The 17,763-nt window shown below is 40.6% G+C and overlaps 2 protein-coding genes across 3 annotated transcripts; one reads left to right on the top strand and one right to left on the bottom strand.

Moving 5' to 3' along the window:
• The first annotated feature begins 1,799 nt into the window (after positions 1 to 1,799).
• LOC308080456 (protein LSM14 homolog B-like) lies at positions 1,800 to 4,472 on the top strand. Its single transcript, XM_080422349.1, has 8 exons — positions 1,800 to 2,076; positions 2,654 to 2,817; positions 2,918 to 3,047; positions 3,204 to 3,398; positions 3,599 to 3,682; positions 3,770 to 3,907; positions 4,039 to 4,177; positions 4,291 to 4,472. The coding sequence occupies exons 1-8, from the start codon at positions 1,950 to 1,952 to the stop codon at positions 4,448 to 4,450; spliced, it is 1,137 nt and encodes a 378-aa protein (XP_080278475.1). The 5' UTR covers positions 1,800 to 1,949; the 3' UTR covers positions 4,451 to 4,472.
• Positions 4,473 to 4,494: 22 nt separating this feature from the next.
• Positions 4,495 to 16,162, bottom strand: cdh27 (cadherin 27). 2 transcript variants are annotated; one of them, XM_080422243.1, is made up of 17 exons: positions 16,038 to 16,162; positions 15,158 to 15,274; positions 14,867 to 15,016; positions 14,404 to 14,545; positions 13,886 to 14,052; positions 12,961 to 13,092; positions 12,117 to 12,299; positions 9,604 to 9,929; positions 9,338 to 9,480; positions 9,009 to 9,233; positions 8,311 to 8,532; positions 7,728 to 7,852; positions 7,277 to 7,378; positions 7,111 to 7,191; positions 6,640 to 6,681; positions 6,463 to 6,552; positions 4,495 to 5,285 (listed from the first exon to the last, which is right to left on the bottom strand). In XM_080422243.1, exons 1-17 carry the CDS (start codon positions 16,056 to 16,058, stop codon positions 5,082 to 5,084), a joined length of 2,472 nt encoding a protein of 823 aa, XP_080278369.1. In that variant the 5' UTR covers positions 16,059 to 16,162; the 3' UTR covers positions 4,495 to 5,081. The 2 variants fall into 2 exon arrangements, with proteins under 2 accessions (XP_080278369.1, XP_080278370.1); XM_080422244.1 differs by lacking the exon at positions 6,640 to 6,681.
• Positions 16,163 to 17,763: the final 1,601 nt, after the last annotated feature.

The following is a 17,763-nucleotide window of genomic DNA, read 5'->3' as shown; positions in this document are numbered from 1 at the left end:
CCCAAATTTTTCACATGGGCCTGTTATAGCGCCACCAGGAGGCCGATTTGTGCAAAACCAATTTCTTTATATTACTCCTACAGATTTTATCCAAAGGTCATGCAAATCGGTATACAGTGTCTCTATGTGATCAACACGGATTGTGTCCGATTTCCCATATTCCATCCTCATTGGCTAAGGCTGGCTTCCAAAGTTTGCAGGATTGCTCCGTTTTTAACTAAATGCCTCAAATTATGCACTCAGCTTGCGATTTCCGTGAAATTTTACACGCACATTCCCACTAGGCTGAGGAAGAAATGCCACCCCTTTCACATTGGCCTGTTATAGCGCCACCAGCAGGTCTAATTTAGCTAAACACATTTTTGGAACAAAATGCCTCAAATCATGAATGCAGTGTCCGATTGTCGTGAAAGGCCTAAGAAGAAACGGGCACCCTTTTCACAATGGCCTATTATAGCGCCACCAGGAGGCCACAATAACCTACCTGACCTGGCGGAGACCTGTGCTCCGAGGAGCACTTTTTCTAGTTGTGTATGTGTCCCCCGCTACAAGATTTGTGTTGTTAAAATGTTTAAAAAATGTTCCAAAATGACCTCTTTTTTTTTTTGCAAGATTGTTTTTATCTTTTTGTGAAAATAGCACACCTACAAGCTCACAACGGGTCGCGTTGCGACGCCTTGTGAGCTTGTAGATCGGCTATTTTCAAATTGCCTTAGCCTAGTAGTCGCTTCTTTTGGGCTTGTTTTCATAGACCAGTTGCTTATTTCTCTCGCAGAATGTGGCAACAATGTTCAGCTGTCAGTTGAGTTCAGTGGATGTATGGCACGGAATCACATCGGTCTGCAGATGTCACGGCAAATGTTTCACACGAGACGTTAACATTGTAAACTAACACGTTTACACTCATACTCTCGCTTGTCTATTTGAAAGTCGTACCACGTGACTTTAAATACTCCAAAAAATTGGTTTTCAGCACGACTATGACGTGAATTTGAGAGTTTTGTCATCCTCGACGTGCTGCGCAAGATGGCTGCAGTGTTTTTGCCCATAGCAAGTGGAGGGACTTCCTCTTTCTTTGGTGTTTCGCCCAGGTGGGCGTCTTTATATGCCTAAACCTGACCTTAACCTCAGAAAAACTTTGCCTCAAAACCACGCCCACCTGGTCGAAAGACCAAAGAAAGAGGCTCTCCCAGCAAGTGGAGTTGCTGCTGTAAAAAGGCGTTTGAGGGGGCGCCACACCCTCAGTTTTAAGAGGAAACATTGTATCATCCTCCTCAAGTGTCTGAGCATTGAGTGCACACGCAAACAGTGGTGTAAAGTAACTAAGTACATTTACTCAAGTACTGTAATTAAGTACAATTTTGAGGTATTTTTACTTTACTGTAGTATTTCCAATTTTCAGTACTTTTAGTTTTACTTCTAATCCATCTCCAAGGCAAATATTGTACTTTTACTCCACTACAAGTATTCGAAAACTTCAGCCCTATGTATACTTTAGGCCATTTGAAATTAGACGAACTACAAGCTCACAGTGCATCTCTGCCTTGTGAGCTTGTAGATCTGCTATTTTCAAAGTATTTTTATACATTTGGAAACATGTGAAATGGGACATTCTGCATAATGAGTACTTTTACTTTCAGTACTAAAGTATATTTAGTACTGAATATAGTATATTTTAACTTTACTCAAGTAAAGTTTGAGTACTTTTTCCACCGCTGCACATAGGTCCAAGAGGTGATTACAAGAACAGGTGTAACTAATGAGCGGAAGTAAGTAGCCCAATTAAGCGACCACACGCACCAAGGGCCACACAAAGGAGGTGCGTCACCGCATTATTATAAAGGCCACAGCTGATGGTGATTTGGGCCTCTACAGTTGATTAGTTGTAGGTGTGAAAACTCGGCGTCCGTCTGAGGAGCCCGTATCCCGTAGCTTAAACATTAACAAACATGAGTACTGGAGGAGGAACTCCTTACATTGGGAGCAAGATAAGTTTGATTTCCAAGGCCCAGATTCGTTATGAGGGAATCTTGTCTTCTGTCGACACAGAAAAGTCCACTGTTGCTTTGGCCAAAGGTAAGCTGGTATTTTTCAGACTGTTTTGTTCTCCCCCCTTCATTAAATCTTCATCGGCTCTGGACCGACGAAGATTAAGAACAGTTTTTGTGTTTGAAAAAACATGTTGCTAATCAGTGCCAGTGGTTCTCAAACTTTTTCATGTCAAGGACCCCCAAAACTATATGTATTTGGCCTTGGACTCCCATTTCGAAATATTTTGTTCCAGGGACCCCCCAGACTTGTTCACTTTAAAAATATATATTGCATGTTTTCAAAGATTTGCACCAACTATTGACGATTTTTCAAAAATGGCAGATCTACCGAGCTTGTATATCTGCTATTTTTGAATAGCCAAAGAAATCTGAAATGGCACGGATGCTTTCCTGGGCTTAGGGGTTAAGTACAATCTTGTTTTATTCCCTTATTATTCACACACAGCACTTGTCTTTATATTTTCACTTTCAGATCATTTTCTTCAGTTTAATGTAAAGCACTTATGCTATAGGCCTATAAATGTACCGTATCTGTGTAAAGTCCCACCATGAGTTAGGTTGCTGAGGCACAATTTATGAGTTATTTTCACCTTCTCCAACAGTTAAATCATATGGGACTGAGGGCCGACCATCAGATAGACCAGTCCCACCCAAAGATGAAATCTATGAATACATAATCTTCAGAGGGAGTGATATCAAGGATATCACGGTGTCTGAGCCACCAAAAACGCATCATGGATTGCCTCATGACCCTGCCATTGTACAGGTAACTGATTCCAAAAACCTGCTAGATGCTGAGGGTATAAAGTAATGATAATCACAACCAATATATGCATTAGTTAACTACAGTATGTATTATTTTGCAGTCCTCCATCGGCGGTGCACCCAACCCATACCACCAACGCTGGAGTCCATATAGAGATCCAATGCCCTCCTATGACCAGCTGGCTGCTAGTTCTCTACTCAACCAGCGGTACGCAGCAGCGCTGGGTCTTGGTAAGCACTGCTCTTTGATAAGTGGTTGATATGTTGAGGTTGATATGTTGAAGCCTAATTTGGAATGCTTGCCAACTACACCACATTCCATCTTGAGTCTTAACTGCCTACATCTAGGCCTATTGAAACCGTCTAGTCCTTATTCATGTCTTTTAGGAGCAGGACTCCATGGCATTCCGGTACAAAGAAGCCCCATGGTAGAGCAGGCTGTCCAGACGGTTCCAATGGCCAATAATACCGGCCAGAAACGGGGCCAAACTGCATCCCAGCAGCAGAACAGGGGGCCTGCTCGTCCATCCCAGCGCTCTGGACAAGATGGCTTCCAGACTCCGAAGAAGAATTTACCGCAGAGTAAGCAGACTGGTTTTAAGTTTAAAAAAAAGAGCTGTCGTACACTCGACAAACACAAATTTATTTAGATGAAAAAAAAACATGTTTGTGCAATCGGGGTTCAATAGAGCATTTGGGCCTAGACATGTCACTGATGCTGAGGTATATAATTGTGCTTACATTGTCCGTTTCCTTTTGACATTCAAATGATTCATGTTTAGGTCAGGTAAAATCTCAGAATGCCGCCGCACCCAAGGTCCCTGGACAAAGTAATGAGGAAAACAAGAGGCCAAGACGAAGACAAAGTATAAAACATTTAAATACTTTATTTTTTAACACATGGGTATAGTAGTTTGTTCTTGCGTGGTTTGATTGTGGTACTTGGCATGCAGGCAGTCGCAGGACCAGGAACCGAGGCAGAGGCCAGCTTCTTGTGGAAAACTCAAATGCTACCTTGCAATTTGAGTCCGATTTTGATTTTGAAACCGCAAACGCTCAGTTCAAAGATGATCTCACAAAGGAGTCTCAAGGTCAGCTGATCCATTAAAGTGACATATTTTTGTTTCAGATTTGTGCATTCATGTACTTAGTTAAAGTCCTCAAAACTTCAGTTTCTGTAAAGGTGGTTGTAAACGGATGTGAGTTTTTGATTTTCTTGCAGCAGAGGGAGAAGCCAAAGTGGATTCTGGGTTGGAAACGCAGAACAGCCAGGATATGGAGGAGATGGAGTTTCCTGGAGACAAATTCTATGACAAAACCAAATGCTTCTTTGACAACATCTCATCAGACTTGAAGCCCAGGTGAATGTTCATTTCATCACTTGGATGCGTTTCTACCAATCCATATTTTCACTTTGTCTTTAACACTGTTAAGGTATGTTCTGTAACTAACAGGTTTATTTGTGTCCTCATAGGAGAACTACCTGGGCAGAAGAGAAAAAGTTGAACATGGAGACGTTTGGGGTACCAGGCCGCTTCCTGAGGGCCAGGGGATTCAGGGGTTATCGTGGACGCAGAGGACAAGGAAACTCTGACCAGCGATCCCTGCCTAAAATTGGTAGTGGGAGGGTGTGAATTTGCTTGAAAAAAAATGCCCTTTTTTCTTTTGGGGGAAATTTGAAGCCAAGATTTGTTTTCTTTTTTTTCTTAATTCATCCCAATGTCTCCTTGGGAATATTGTACTTTGTACTTGCGAAATTATTGAAATTATATCTCATGATCGGGAGTGGCATTGTCTAAGGAAGAGTTGGCACTCAATTCAGAGGCATGAAACTTGGTTTCTACCTCTTGATTAAACCATATTTGTTTAACTGTTTAACTATTTAAATATGAACTGTTTCAACTTTCACTTGAGGTTTGACCAGCAATGGTACTTTTTCTTTGTAAATATTTTAGAGGCATGTTTGACTGCCCAGATGTGAGCCCTTCCGAATGCTATTTATTTTCTACAACTGAGATGGACATGAATTACTATAGATCTTTTCTTTTCCATCAATACTGTGGGGTAAGCTTGGTTCTTAAACAACCAATAATAAATAAATGAGTGACATGATTCAAGGGCTTCTTTTATTTATTGTACATTTGGGTAAAGAGGGATTCTAAATGTGCAGTAACGATGTGGAGTATATGCAAACCTTAGCCTACATTAATATAAATTATCTGTAGTTTCACTGCAAATGATCAGCTCAGGTATAGCCTCCGCAGATTATACATGCAGTGGTTTGCAAATGGCAGCCAATTTGTCAAACTTGGGGTCTAGGTCATCCAGCTTGCTTAAAGTAAAATCGTCTTCAGGGATGTCTATGTCCTCCAGGTCTGAGATGGCGTCAAAAGAGTTTCCCTCATCAGCATAGATGTGAGGCTCGTCGTCCACCAGATCAAACTCGGTGGCCTTGACAGAAAGCAGCCTCTGGGAGGGCAGAGAGAAGTCAAACCTTACAGTAGTTCTCTTTGACCACATAGTGGCCATTTTGCTCTTGCATCCATAAATTCATCCTGGGGGGTTCAAGAATTTTAATGAAGGATAAGTCAGGTGTACTACGTCAGGCGTACTACATGCACTGTCTGGGAGGCAAACTGCTGCCGGAAGTTCAGTGGAATGCATTGCAGTCAATGAGCGACTGGACCCGCTTATGAATAAACACCATTTCTAATCATTGCAACCTTTGTTGGATAATCGGTTCAGGAAAATAAAACATTATTTCTGATCTCTTTGTTTCTTGATGTGCACGCTATTTTGACAGATTTGTCAGGTTTCCAGGCTAGACAGCCCAGTCGGAGACATACTCTGTGTGCAGCCCAAATCCCAACCCAGTCGCTTGCAAATCCAGACCCAATTTGATTTCCGATCCAGATTGGCATCGAATTGGTTTTATGCAGTCTGAACAATGCTAAGGAATGTGATTAAAGCAAAAAAAAAAGTTTGTGGATTTTTCTGTTCAGACTAGATAAAATGGGATTTCAATCTGGATAAGCCAGAAATGTGATATGTCTTTTATTTTCCTGAACCAATAATTTAATGCAGGTGGAAATCATTAAAAGATTGAGTTTATTCATATGCTTGTCCTCTTGGCTCTCATTATCTTAATCATCTTAGGTGCGGCCATAGCTGAGTGGTTAGTGAGCCCGCCTAGGGAGCCAGAGGCCCTGGTTGCCCCAGGTACGATTCCAGGCCACGCCAGCATATGTGTCGATGAAATTAAATTTGTCCCTGAGCAAGACTTTTAACCCCTAATTGCTCACAGGCCCTCATTGGAAACAAGCCCGCAAGGACTTTCATGAACGTCCTGTTAAAAGGAATTATCCTTATCCTTAATAGCATTCAGTGGAACTTCAGGCTCCAGTTTGCCTCACAGAGCCTGGCGAAGCTGCCAGCTGGAATTGCTGTACCAAGTTAAGTGACGTTTCTGTCTTATCCTTATTTTAAAATCCTTGGGGGGGTTCCCAGTCCTAGAGTATGACAACATGACCACTGTGGGAATATGATCAATATATACATGTACTTGCAGCTGATAGTGACATGATAAACTAGATGATTGAAAGTCACAAGACGATGAGAGGTCCTACAATATGTGTACACTACCAACCTGATGAAGAATGGAGATGAAAGATCTGTCTGAGATATCGCCATAGCTTTTGCCCAAATTGTATAAGGACTGTGTCATGTATTTCCTGTCCTGCAACACAGCCAAGCAGAGGACAAATCAGTCGTTTTTCTCCAACAGATACTTATATGAGCACAAGCTATACAGCTCTTACTGTACCTGGTGGCGATGATGGTAGCCATAGTCCACAACAGTAGAAGTCTTGTAAATTATGGGGAAGAATATATTATTTCAAGAAAATAAATATTTGAAATTAGGAAAAAATATATCTTTTGTGTGATATTCTGGTAATTGTTATTGGCCAGATTTATACCCATTCTTGAGAATTGGGACAAGCTCATTATTTTCTTATAATAAATACTTCTTTTGATTGGTCTTTTGTAATATTTGAATATTTTTGAGCCACTGGATAAAACAAAAAAGGCTTGAAATATTTCACTTTATGTGAATTGAATGTAGAATATATTTTGTTTCCACTTTTTTAATAACATTACGATTTGTTTAAACCTTTCCACGATATTGAAATGTTTTGAGATGAATGTGTGTGTGTGTGTGTGTGTGTGTGTGTGTGTGTGTGTGTGTGTGTGTGTGTGTGTGTGTGTGTTATATAAAATTAAGAGATGCAAATACCTGTTTCGTTGAGTGGCCATTAAGATAATAAAGGAATTGATTTCCTGTGACATCTTGGGAAATGTTAGATTGATCAGTAACCTGTAAGAATGAATGACAGAGGTTATAGCTTCATTTTGGGCTATACTATTATCAAAGTATGGAAACTGTTAATAATTAATGCTACCTTTATGAAACAATGTGTTTGGTGTTTTCCTTTACCCCCTTTGTGGCAATGGGGTTGGTGGTTTTGCTCATTATTGTCTTCTTTTGGTATCATATTTGGTACCTGGAATTCAAAGAGGAAAAGTAAATATATAACTAATAATACACACACACACACACGGGCACACGGACGGACGGACAGGGGGTAAAACATACTCTCGCCATGCATTTCGGCCTGGCGGAGACAATAAATACATACATACATATATATATAATATATATATACATATATATATATATAGAGAGAGAGAGAGCGAGATATATATATATATATATAGAGAGAGAGAGAGAGAGAGAGAGAGAGAGAGAGAGAGAGAGAGAGAGAGAGAGAGAGAGAGAGAGAGAGAGAGAGAGAGAGAGAGAGAGAATATTGTTTTTAGTGATTTTGCTGAGGGATGTACTGTATGTATGACCTGGCAGTCTGTTCCTGGCTTCTCAATGTTTGATGAAAGCAGAGTTTCTGCGCAAGAATTGTCAATCTGCTCAGGGGAGGAGAACTCCTCTTTACATGAGATGAAGATCGATAGCAGCAGGCAACCTGTCAATATAGGGACATGCATTTTAGTCTATATGCATTTTAGGGTTATATGAATATATTGTACCATACTGTTGTCATTTTTCCTGATTCCTCCATTCTATTGTAATGGGTAATGGCTAGATACACTTTAACTACTAACCCAATACAGCTGTCATGCCAGGAGTTCCCCAGGCCGTTATTGTAAAAAATATTTTGCACTTAATAATCTGCCTGGTAAAATAAAGGCTGAATACAAATGTTATAAATATAATATTTCCTTTTTTCCCCGCTAGCTAGTGCCCCTTGCTTGGCCAACCTGCCCGGATAAACAAGAATGTGATGTAAGGCATCTCCCATTAACAAAATGTGACTGGGGTCAGGGGACCCCCAGCAAAACGATTGATATGAAATGAAAACTGGGGGTCCTCGAAATTACGAAGTTTGAGAACCACCTAAACCAATGAAGCAGATGTTCTTACCCATGAGTAGACATAAGGTAACAAACACAGCCAAGATGGCACCATGGCTGACATTGGAGCCTGTGGCCCTCCTGATGTGGCAGTTGGGCGTCACGGAGCAGTCGCACACCATCACAGAGAGGTTGTAAATGCCACTCTGGCCTTGCAGGTCGGATATCTTCAGCTCAACGGTATGTGGACCAGCATATACCTTTTGCTCTCTCACCAGGTTCACCGTGTAGCCTGAGAGAATTAATGGTTAAAACACACATGTAAATTATTATATATATATATATGTATGTACAATTATGTATTAGTTTTAAATATTTGTGATATTTGATTGGGGAATTGTGGTTCTCTGGTCATACAGTAATCAATATTGAACTTTGGATTGAACCTTGAAGGGTAATTATGACAAATACAGCCATTTCACCATACCCAATACCAGTATGTATTAAAAATGTGCCCGGTACTTAACGCAAACAAAGCTCCTCTTTGTTTGCATTTGTTTACGTCCTAAAAGTGTGATTCTGAGACCTGTTTTGTCATGCAGTGAGAGTTAATGGAATCACTATTTCTGGTACCTCCATCCAGGATTACAGAAGCGACAGATAAAGACGATGGACAATATTTACACTTATTCCATGCCAGGGAGCCATACAAGCCAAGGTTCTAACAAGGTTCAACAGCGCTTTAAACAAAAATAATAATAATTATACCATGTAAAGGATCTAATCTCCATTTTCCCATCACGTCCCCCAGCAGTTCAAATGCAAAGGGTCCTCCAAAAGGATCACTGTCCAGGTCAACGGCTGTGATTGCGCTGGTGGAGGGGCCTTCAGACACACACATGTTCACACGGTTCTCGGTCAGCTGGGGCACATTGTCATTCTGATCCATCACATGGATAAGCAGAGTGGCTGTACCGGTCATAGGCGGGTCACCTGTCAAACACAACTTGTGTTACAAGTGCAGTGAAAAGCGCAGTTGTGAAAATATGAAATAAAAAAATATTTTGTCCATATCATGACATTGCATGTGAATTAACCATTGTCAACCGCATGCAGTATGACGGAATAGGTGCCATTGTCCACATGAGGAGATTCTCTGTCCAATATCTTGGCTGTAGTGATGATGCCTGTGTGAGGATCCACTGTCACCCAACCACCAGGATCATCTGCTATCACATACCTGTTGATACATGGAAGATATTTGATGTCCTACTAAATCTGAGCACATCATTCTGAATGTCAACAGTTCCAAATCGATTATCAAGTTGTATAAAAGAAAGAACGTTTTTTTTGGTTTACTTACACAAAATCTCTAGCATGACTGGAGTCAGGATCAACAGCTGTTACATCCGCCACATGGGTTCCAATGTCTGCATTCTCTTCCACCGCAGCCTCTCTGACAGCCACGGTAAACATTGGTGGGTCATTGGTGTCCTCGACTTGAATGATGACTGTCACAGATTGCGACTTTGACACCGTCTGATCTGAACTAGTTGCACCTCCACCACTGGTCTCAACCTTCCAGAGGCCAGAGGAAGTCCTCTCCTTCACTTTACATGAGAAATATGGCACCTCATTTTCCACTGAGATGGACAGCTCTCTCTCTGCACCCTCTTCAAAGTCCAAAGGCTGAAATTACACAGTGGACCCAAATGTAAGGAGCCAAATTATTAGTTAAAATATTTTTCAAAACTGCATGATTGTATGATATGCTGCCCCTACCAATAAACAAGGGGAATTATGCCGTTTCAAAACAAGCCAGGTCTCTCTTTCTCTCTTCCCTGTGACCCCCACCCTACCCTACCCTATCCCTAGTCTATCAAAACCTTCACACACACCCAACAGACTATGGCAGCCAAAGCGATACAAACATAGCTACCACCAGCTGGCAGGCTGTTTTGTTATTAAAGAGATACTTTTTTTGTTTAGGAAATAATGATTAGGACTGTCTCATTAAAGTAGGAAGCATAGGATACATCCTAGTTAGTTAGGTACTTTGAATTGGCAAATCATCAGTGGTTCCTTGGCTGTGTAGGATTATGCCATAACTCTTACACATCTAGAGTTCGGGTCGCTACGCGGACCTCACACCTACGTCGCACCACCGATCCGACCAATATGCCCTTATATGGAGATCTAGATTTTTATCTAGATTTTTTGGACAATCGCCGATCCAACCACACGTTGTGCAATGCAATACTCTCCAAATTACACACGTCAGTTTTATTCATCGATTACGCAGGAAATAATTAACTGATTTCAAAAATATAAAATTCTCTCTAATCAGTAACATGTAGGTGATACGTATATGTCTATCAAATGTGGTTTTATTGAAAGGCAATCAAAAGCTAGAGCTTAGAAAGCAAACGTTGGGTGTATGGTTTCCATGTTAAATCCCCACAGTGCCCAAAAGAAGCGACTATAATAGGCCACATGAGCACTTCAAACCTATATATGTCGGCCATTAAACGATGTGCATATTTATATATGTTGGCTTTACAAGCAACGTTACAGAAAAACAAGCCCAATGTGGCTTATAATAAGCAATTGGTTTTATTATTGTAACGCCCAAACCACACCTATGCATAACGTAATGGGTAATACAGGTGTTTTGTGGGTAAGGCAGGTGTCCCAAAATAGCAACTTTTGCGGGGGAACCCCCCTTGCCCAGTCCTAAATACCAAATTAGTGGCTTTAGCCAGTTCGGCCCTTTATAGAGCCCCATGCATACCATGTATAAACCATGTGGACCAGAGGCTGCAACCTGTTGGACAAAACTAACTAGGTGGGGTCAAAGGTCAAGGTCAATCAAATGTATTATTGATCAGCACATTGTCACAACTTCTGATCTATTGATTGTGGGATGAGGCTGGATGCATTTCCCTTTTCACCTCCCTGCATTAAGTTTCCTAGATGATGTTAAGATAATAAATAAATAATTGTTAATGGATGACTCTACAACAATGAGCACTGAATAAAGCATGTAACTGAAACCTGCTGTGTTGTTTTAATTCAACTGCACTTTGCACATATAATTGTTTTGCACAATGGATGGATTCAAGATATTTGTTGCTGATATCCTGGTGCAGTCTGAGGTTCACTTCCCTGACCTTACCTGACCTGACCTGACCTACCGGTACATAAATCCATTGACCCCATTCGCCTGCACCAACCTGTTTTACTGAGAGTGCAGTGATCAACCCACTCTAGCAGCTCAACTATGCATACCTTAAGGTTGCCCTTGTTACTTTTTGGATGGATCTGTGGATATACTAATCAATGTTGGCCATTTAGCCGAGGTGCGGTTAGATGTAAACTTGTGCTGGAAAATCTGCCATAATACAGCAACGGGAATCGTGGTCAGATTTTAAAAAGCTTTGGAGGTCCTCAGGTGTTTCAACAAATCTGGCAAGAGTTCAGGGAGCGGAGGCTGAAGTATTTTGAGTCAAAATGTTCACAACATACTTTAGAAAGCATGGAGAGGTGTGCAAATATTGATTGTTAGGTTCAATGAAACCTTAATACAACACATAGTATTTTCAGGCCTTGTTAATCATCAATCATATAGCACACTGCATCTTTCATTCTTCGTCTATTGTGATGATGCTTTGAATGTAACCAGCCATATTGATTTGATACATAATTAGTTTTAATAGCGTTTATTATTGCCATTATTATTATTATTCTTGATGAGTCGAGCACACAGGAGGTCGTAAGTTCCCACAGCAAACATATTGTACGGTAATTACAGTACAGTGTCTAAGACTGGAGGGGGTTGCCAATAAAATGCAAAGTATGCAGTCAAACACAACTCACTTTTACAATGGTCAGGATTCCATCATTGGTGTCTCTTTCAGTTTGTATCATGAAATGCCCGCCCTCGTCACCACTGATGCTGTATTTGGCCCTCCATGCTGGGCTGCCCTTGCTGTCCCGATCAGTGACGTGTAGTCTGAGAGGAGATGACCCGGTCTCCCCTTCTGTCACGTTTCCAGTGCCCTGCCATATGCATCAAAGGCAGAGAGGTCAAAAGAGCGTAGCCAAGAATGAACAAACAATCCAAGTTATAAGCCTATATACATTATTTCACTGTGGTAGAGTTAATCATGTCTTCTTTCATGAATGGAAGGTGTCTAGTGATTTCCATGGCCCTATAGCATTGGTTCTCAAAGTGGGGTCCGGGGACCCCCAGGGGTACTTGAGGGTGTTCCAGGGGATACCCAGATAAATGTGTAAATATAGCATCAGAATAATTATGACCTTTTATACTTTGGCTATTCAAAAATAGCAGATCTACAAGCTCATAGCGCGGCACCGAGTGCCGCGCTATGAGCTTGTAGATCTGCTATTTTTGAAAAATCGTGAAAATGTGTGCAAATCTTTGAATATAATATTTTTTAAAGCGAACATTTGTAACTCAAATCTTTGCTTCTGGGGGGTCCCTGGAACAAACTATTTTGAGATGGGGGTCCGCGGCCAAATACATATCATTTTGGGGGTCCTTGGCATGAGAAATTTTGAGAACCACTGCCCTATAGCACAGTGTCCATCAAAGTCTACTGCAAAACCTCTAAACTACATCAATCAATGCATGAATATCTGACATTTTTTATTTGTTCCTAGATTTGTAGAGTGTTGATAACATAACATGAATACGTACATCTCTTCCGCTGATACTCGGCAGATGGTTGTTGCCATCCTGGATATGAATTAGTACGGTGGTTGAACTTGACAGTTGGACCACTTCTCCATGGTCTATGGCCTCCACAAGCACCGTGTAATTGTTGCTCACCTGAATACAGACATAAACAAACAGGTCATTCTTTAATCTGTATATTCTTTAGACAGGTGCTGGGTTCTTCATGGTGTAGCCTACCTGGGATCCTAGTTTCTGTCTCTGCATTCTATGCATGTGATTACCTTGCTTATTGTAAGTTGCTCTGGATAAATTGTGAATTGTAATCTGTAAATCTGTCTTTAACGAGCTAGTATGGATTGTGTTGAATTTATCTGTCGTACATGACATTATACACTGAGGTTTCATGCCTATATTGCACAATGAATGCATGATTTTTCAGTTGGTTTTAATTGTTTAGAATCCCATTTCACGTTTTATTTTTGGATAAATAAATCCAACTTCCCATGGCCTTTTAGATGCATTAAACGTAATGAAAAGTATTCCCAAAAGGAAATTCCCTAATTTGCAGTAGCACCCTTCTGTCCCAATAACAGTTACGGTGAGGTATGGGGGAGGAGAAGTTGTCACTAATGTTCAGAAGAAAACTGGAACAACCACATTGTTTTTGTGAATGTTTTAGCACTGGGGGGGACATGTTATTTAAAAGCAGGAGCATCAATTGTTTTCTTTTTTCTATATTCAAGAAAAGGGGTCTTTACGTATTTCTTGCATTAACAATATTTTCTCCATAAAAAAGTAAGCCTTTACGGTTATGTTCTGTAAGTAAGTCGGGGCATTAAAATAATGTACCTGTGTTTAATCCAGAAGACAATGGTGAACCATACTGGACTTGTAAAACAAAGTCTAGGCTACAAACTGACATTTAAGGGGAAAATATGTCACCTGCCTCATAATCCAAACATCCTTTAAATGAGATCCCGCCAACATCATTATTAAAGAAGAACTCAGCATCTGGTGGTGTTGGAGACACAGATTTGATTTCATAGTGGAAGGTTGAGTTTGGTGTTCCGTGCTTGTCTTTGTCACGGGCAAACACAGATAGGACGAAGGAGCCTATTGAGGGAAAAATAACTATGATAAATGCAGTGTCATTTCACAAATGTTTTATATCTATATTCTTTAGAAAGGGAACTATGATAACGAATCAAAGAAAACTGTCTGGAACTTGCAAAAAGCAAGATGTTTGTCCTGATGAAGGTCTAATGACCAAAATGTCGATTTAATAAATAGCATCCTTTTTGCAAGTTCCAGACAGTGTGTGGGACCCTTTTCTTTGATTTGATATCATAATGTAGATCCCTTTCTGAACATTTGGACCTTCCTGGTTGTCCTACGCACCTGTCAACAACCTTTGAGGTGTGCATCAGCCTTTAAAAAAAGTATATATAAATCTGTATTCTTTACCTTGTGCCGCTTCTTCACTGATGGTTAACTCATATAAATCTCTCTGAAAGCGTGGTGGGTTATCGTTGATGTCTCGTATGGTTATTTCAACCCCTAAGTTGGTGTCCAATGATGTGTCTTCCATTCTTGTCTCAAGTCTCAGCTGCAGAATATAAGACAGCACCCATGCATTGGAAATCATTGTGAAATCAGTGTGTATATCTGTCTGTCTCTTATATGTCATCATGATTTGTGTGCATGGGGATCTCATCTTAAACAAGCTCAGTGCTTAATGAGTCTCCCAGTTTAGTAGACCTTGTATTGTGAATTTGTACTTCCATGTACTTCTTCTCATGTTCTCATGTCTTACTAAATAAAGTATATCAATCAATCAATTGAAATGTACAAATTGCTTGTTAGGAAAGCAGATATGGGGTAAAAGAACTTGTGTCATGTTATGTACGTAATATGTGCATGTCCAAACCTTGAGGACTTGGATCTCCTCATAATCAACAGCCTTATGGACGTACACAATGCCAGATTCTCGATCTATGGAGAGGACTCCCTTAGGCTCCTCATCCACTCCTGCTCCATAGAGACCAAAATATACACGGTACTTGCGCTCGATATCGATCTACAATATGAGAGCAAACACTTTATAACATAAAAACATTTTAATTACGTTTGAAAAGAACACATCAAATGCGTTTGAATGGAAATAACATCTATAATTTTAAAGAATACTCAAATGTTCTCTCTTCAATTGCTTGCTTACTTTTCCCAGCATGTATGGAAAGGGGCCAGGGTGCTCCTCATCAATACTAAAGGCGTCAATGATCCAAGCCCTTTTTTCACGTCTTAGCTGCTCTGAACAGGCAGCACTACAGAAGATCTATAAGCCATAAAGGACACAAAAAAAACAACATTGTGTAAAATAATAATAATAACAATAATGAAGTGTGCAGTAGTACTAGTAGTAGTACTAACAGCAATCTCATGTTTTACAGTAATTAGCAGTACATGATTTATGTCTGAGTATTTCTACATGTGGGTTAACTGAGTTGTTTAACTGGTTCTTGAGTTGAAGAGTAGTATTTAAAATGCTCCGCATGTTTGACCATAGTCCTAAAGACCCAGTTCTCATCAGGAATGAGAACAGGTTTGTGCACTTTACAAGGTGATCCCTGACTGTAGGTTTTGAGATGTCAAACTGTTTTGAGACATTTTGCATTGTAAAATGGCAAATTTAAATCCATTACATATTAGACTGACTGCTTGCTTACAAATATTTCACAATAGGTAATACAATGACATAAATGTGCTCACAACAGTATGCTACCTACAGTAGCTCAACAACCTGGTCTACAATGGAAAACAACATTGTTTCACAGTAGGCTAAAAGCCTCATTTATACTTGGTTGCGTGCCGGTGTCGTGCTCAGTAAATAGCAGATCTACAAAATCACCACATGACGAATGTGACACACAACCAAGAATAAATAAGGCTTCAACTGTCATACAAAACACAAAGTAAATATTGACATTTAAGAAAACATTGTTTAAGAAAATTAGGTTTAAATAAACTATGATCTCGTAAAAGAACAAAACATAAATATACACAACAACAAAGGTAATTTTACCGCTCTCTTCACTTACCAATAGGCAGAGCAGAAGCATTGTGGTGTTGATCTCACTCTATGACCTTCCCTTCTGTCAGCTATGAGCAAGTGACAAGAGACTCTACACCTTTATCACTTTCTCCAGCACACACACACCCACCCCCACCCGCCCCCACAACCCCCCCCCCACACACACACACACACACACACACGCACACACACACACACACCCCCCCCACACACACACACACACACACACACACACACACACACACACACACACACACACACACACACACACACACACACACACACCAACCCAGTCTCCAGCCTGGATCGTTATCATAGAATGTTTACACACACACACACACACACACACACACACACACACACACACACACACACACACACACACACACACACACACACACACACACACACACACACACACACACACACACACACACACACACACACACACACACACAGGTGATGGGCTCACTCACTTCCAACATTCAACAACAGCACATTATTCTGCTCATTGCATTTTGATGTATTGAATGGAGTTGAGCTGCATTCTTGAGTATGCTTTGTTCACAGCAGTATCAGTGGTTGAGGAGAATTTTTCGTTATGCTGTGTAGACTAAAGACACATAATGAAATAATCACACAAAATGAGTGCTGACTTTGATGTGGATTTAGGAAGAGATGATGCGAATGCCCATCTTCCTTTTCTAACACAATTTAATGATTCTACATGCAATGTTTGAGCTGAAAGGTCAAAGGCGCACCTTTGTATTTTGGCTGCTTTAGGAGCACATATAATCTTGCTTGAGAGCAGTGTCCTAAAAATGTTATCTGGGACACTGAAGCCAACTCGTGCTGAAAACACTTAAACCCTAACCCTAACCCTAACCCGGTAGGGTATAAGTGATATTGTTTTTGAAAAAAATAAGTGTAAAATAGCTTTATTTCTGATAGTAATCATTGCTATGAAGCAGGGGTTTTCAACTGATTATGAACCAGGGACCACCACCCTGACTGAGAATCAATCTGGGGACCACTGTTGTGTTGGGAACTTGGGAGGGGGTATATGGGCGTGGTGTGGGGGAAAAAGATATTAAATCAAGCCCTTAACAGTCATTATTTAACTGAGATATGCTAGTGGTCCAGAGCTCAAAAAAGATTGAGAACTGATCTATTCCTTTCCCATGGTTTCCCTTATTCTGTTCTCTTAACCTTCCATATTAAACTCATGTTAACTGATTCATTGCAACTTAGGTATGAGCAAGCAGACACATGCGATTGATTATGGGCACATCAACCAGGCAAGCCGGTACAGTTTCCCTTGAGACCTGATCGAATCTTTCCATTTCTGTGGAAGTTGACATCCGACTTCCCAGTAAGTGACAACATTGACGCGTCATCATACGTCACCAGGTAATTTACTGCATTGTTTCTAGTGGACGACAAAATAAAATTCACTTCACTTCACTTTTCTACATTACTAAATGCATGGTCAGGGGCCACATGCAATACCTTCACGGACCACCCATGCTATTAAGTGTTTGTTCAGTAACAGGTCTCCCTGTCTCTCCAGCTCGTCTTTAGCAAACAGAACATTTTCAGGCCAGGATACCAATGTTATCCTATCAGAAGAGAGAACTCATACAGGCTACATGATAAACAGGTGAAACTGGAATTGATGACACAAAGAAGAGAGCAGACATACATTGAAACACTATAAAATTGAAGCTGATAAA

This window comes from Gymnoscopelus braueri, assembly GCF_963280865.1.
Source record: "Gymnoscopelus braueri genome assembly, chromosome: 3".
In the NCBI taxonomy this organism is placed as follows: Eukaryota; Metazoa; Chordata; class Actinopteri; order Myctophiformes; family Myctophidae; genus Gymnoscopelus; species Gymnoscopelus braueri.
Note: the sequence above shows the minus strand (reverse complement) of the source record. Positions and strands in the feature narration are given on the sequence as shown.

What these genes read in the sequence shown, in the direction of transcription:
- LOC308080456 (XM_080422349.1), top strand. Translation starts at nt 1,950, where the DNA reads ATGAGTACTGGAGGAGGAACTCCTTACATTGGGAGCAAGATAAGTTTG. An exon ending in CACTGTTGCTTTGGCCAAAG is followed by an intron (nt 2,077 to 2,653) that starts GTAAGCTGGTAT and finishes CTTCTCCAACAG; the next exon opens with TTAAATCATATGGGACTGAG. An exon ending in ATGACCCTGCCATTGTACAG is followed by an intron (nt 2,818 to 2,917) that starts GTAACTGATTCC and finishes ATTATTTTGCAG; the next exon opens with TCCTCCATCGGCGGTGCACC.
- cdh27 (XM_080422243.1), bottom strand. Translation starts at nt 16,058, where the DNA reads ATGCTTCTGCTCTGCCTATTG. An exon ending in CAGTGAAGAAGCGGCACAAG is followed by an intron (nt 14,053 to 14,403) that starts GTAAAGAATACA and finishes TTCCCTCAATAG; the next exon opens with GCTCCTTCGTCCTATCTGTG. An exon ending in ACTGCATGCGGTTGACAATG is followed by an intron (nt 9,234 to 9,337) that starts GTTAATTCACAT and finishes TGTGTTTGACAG; the next exon opens with GTGACCCGCCTATGACCGGT.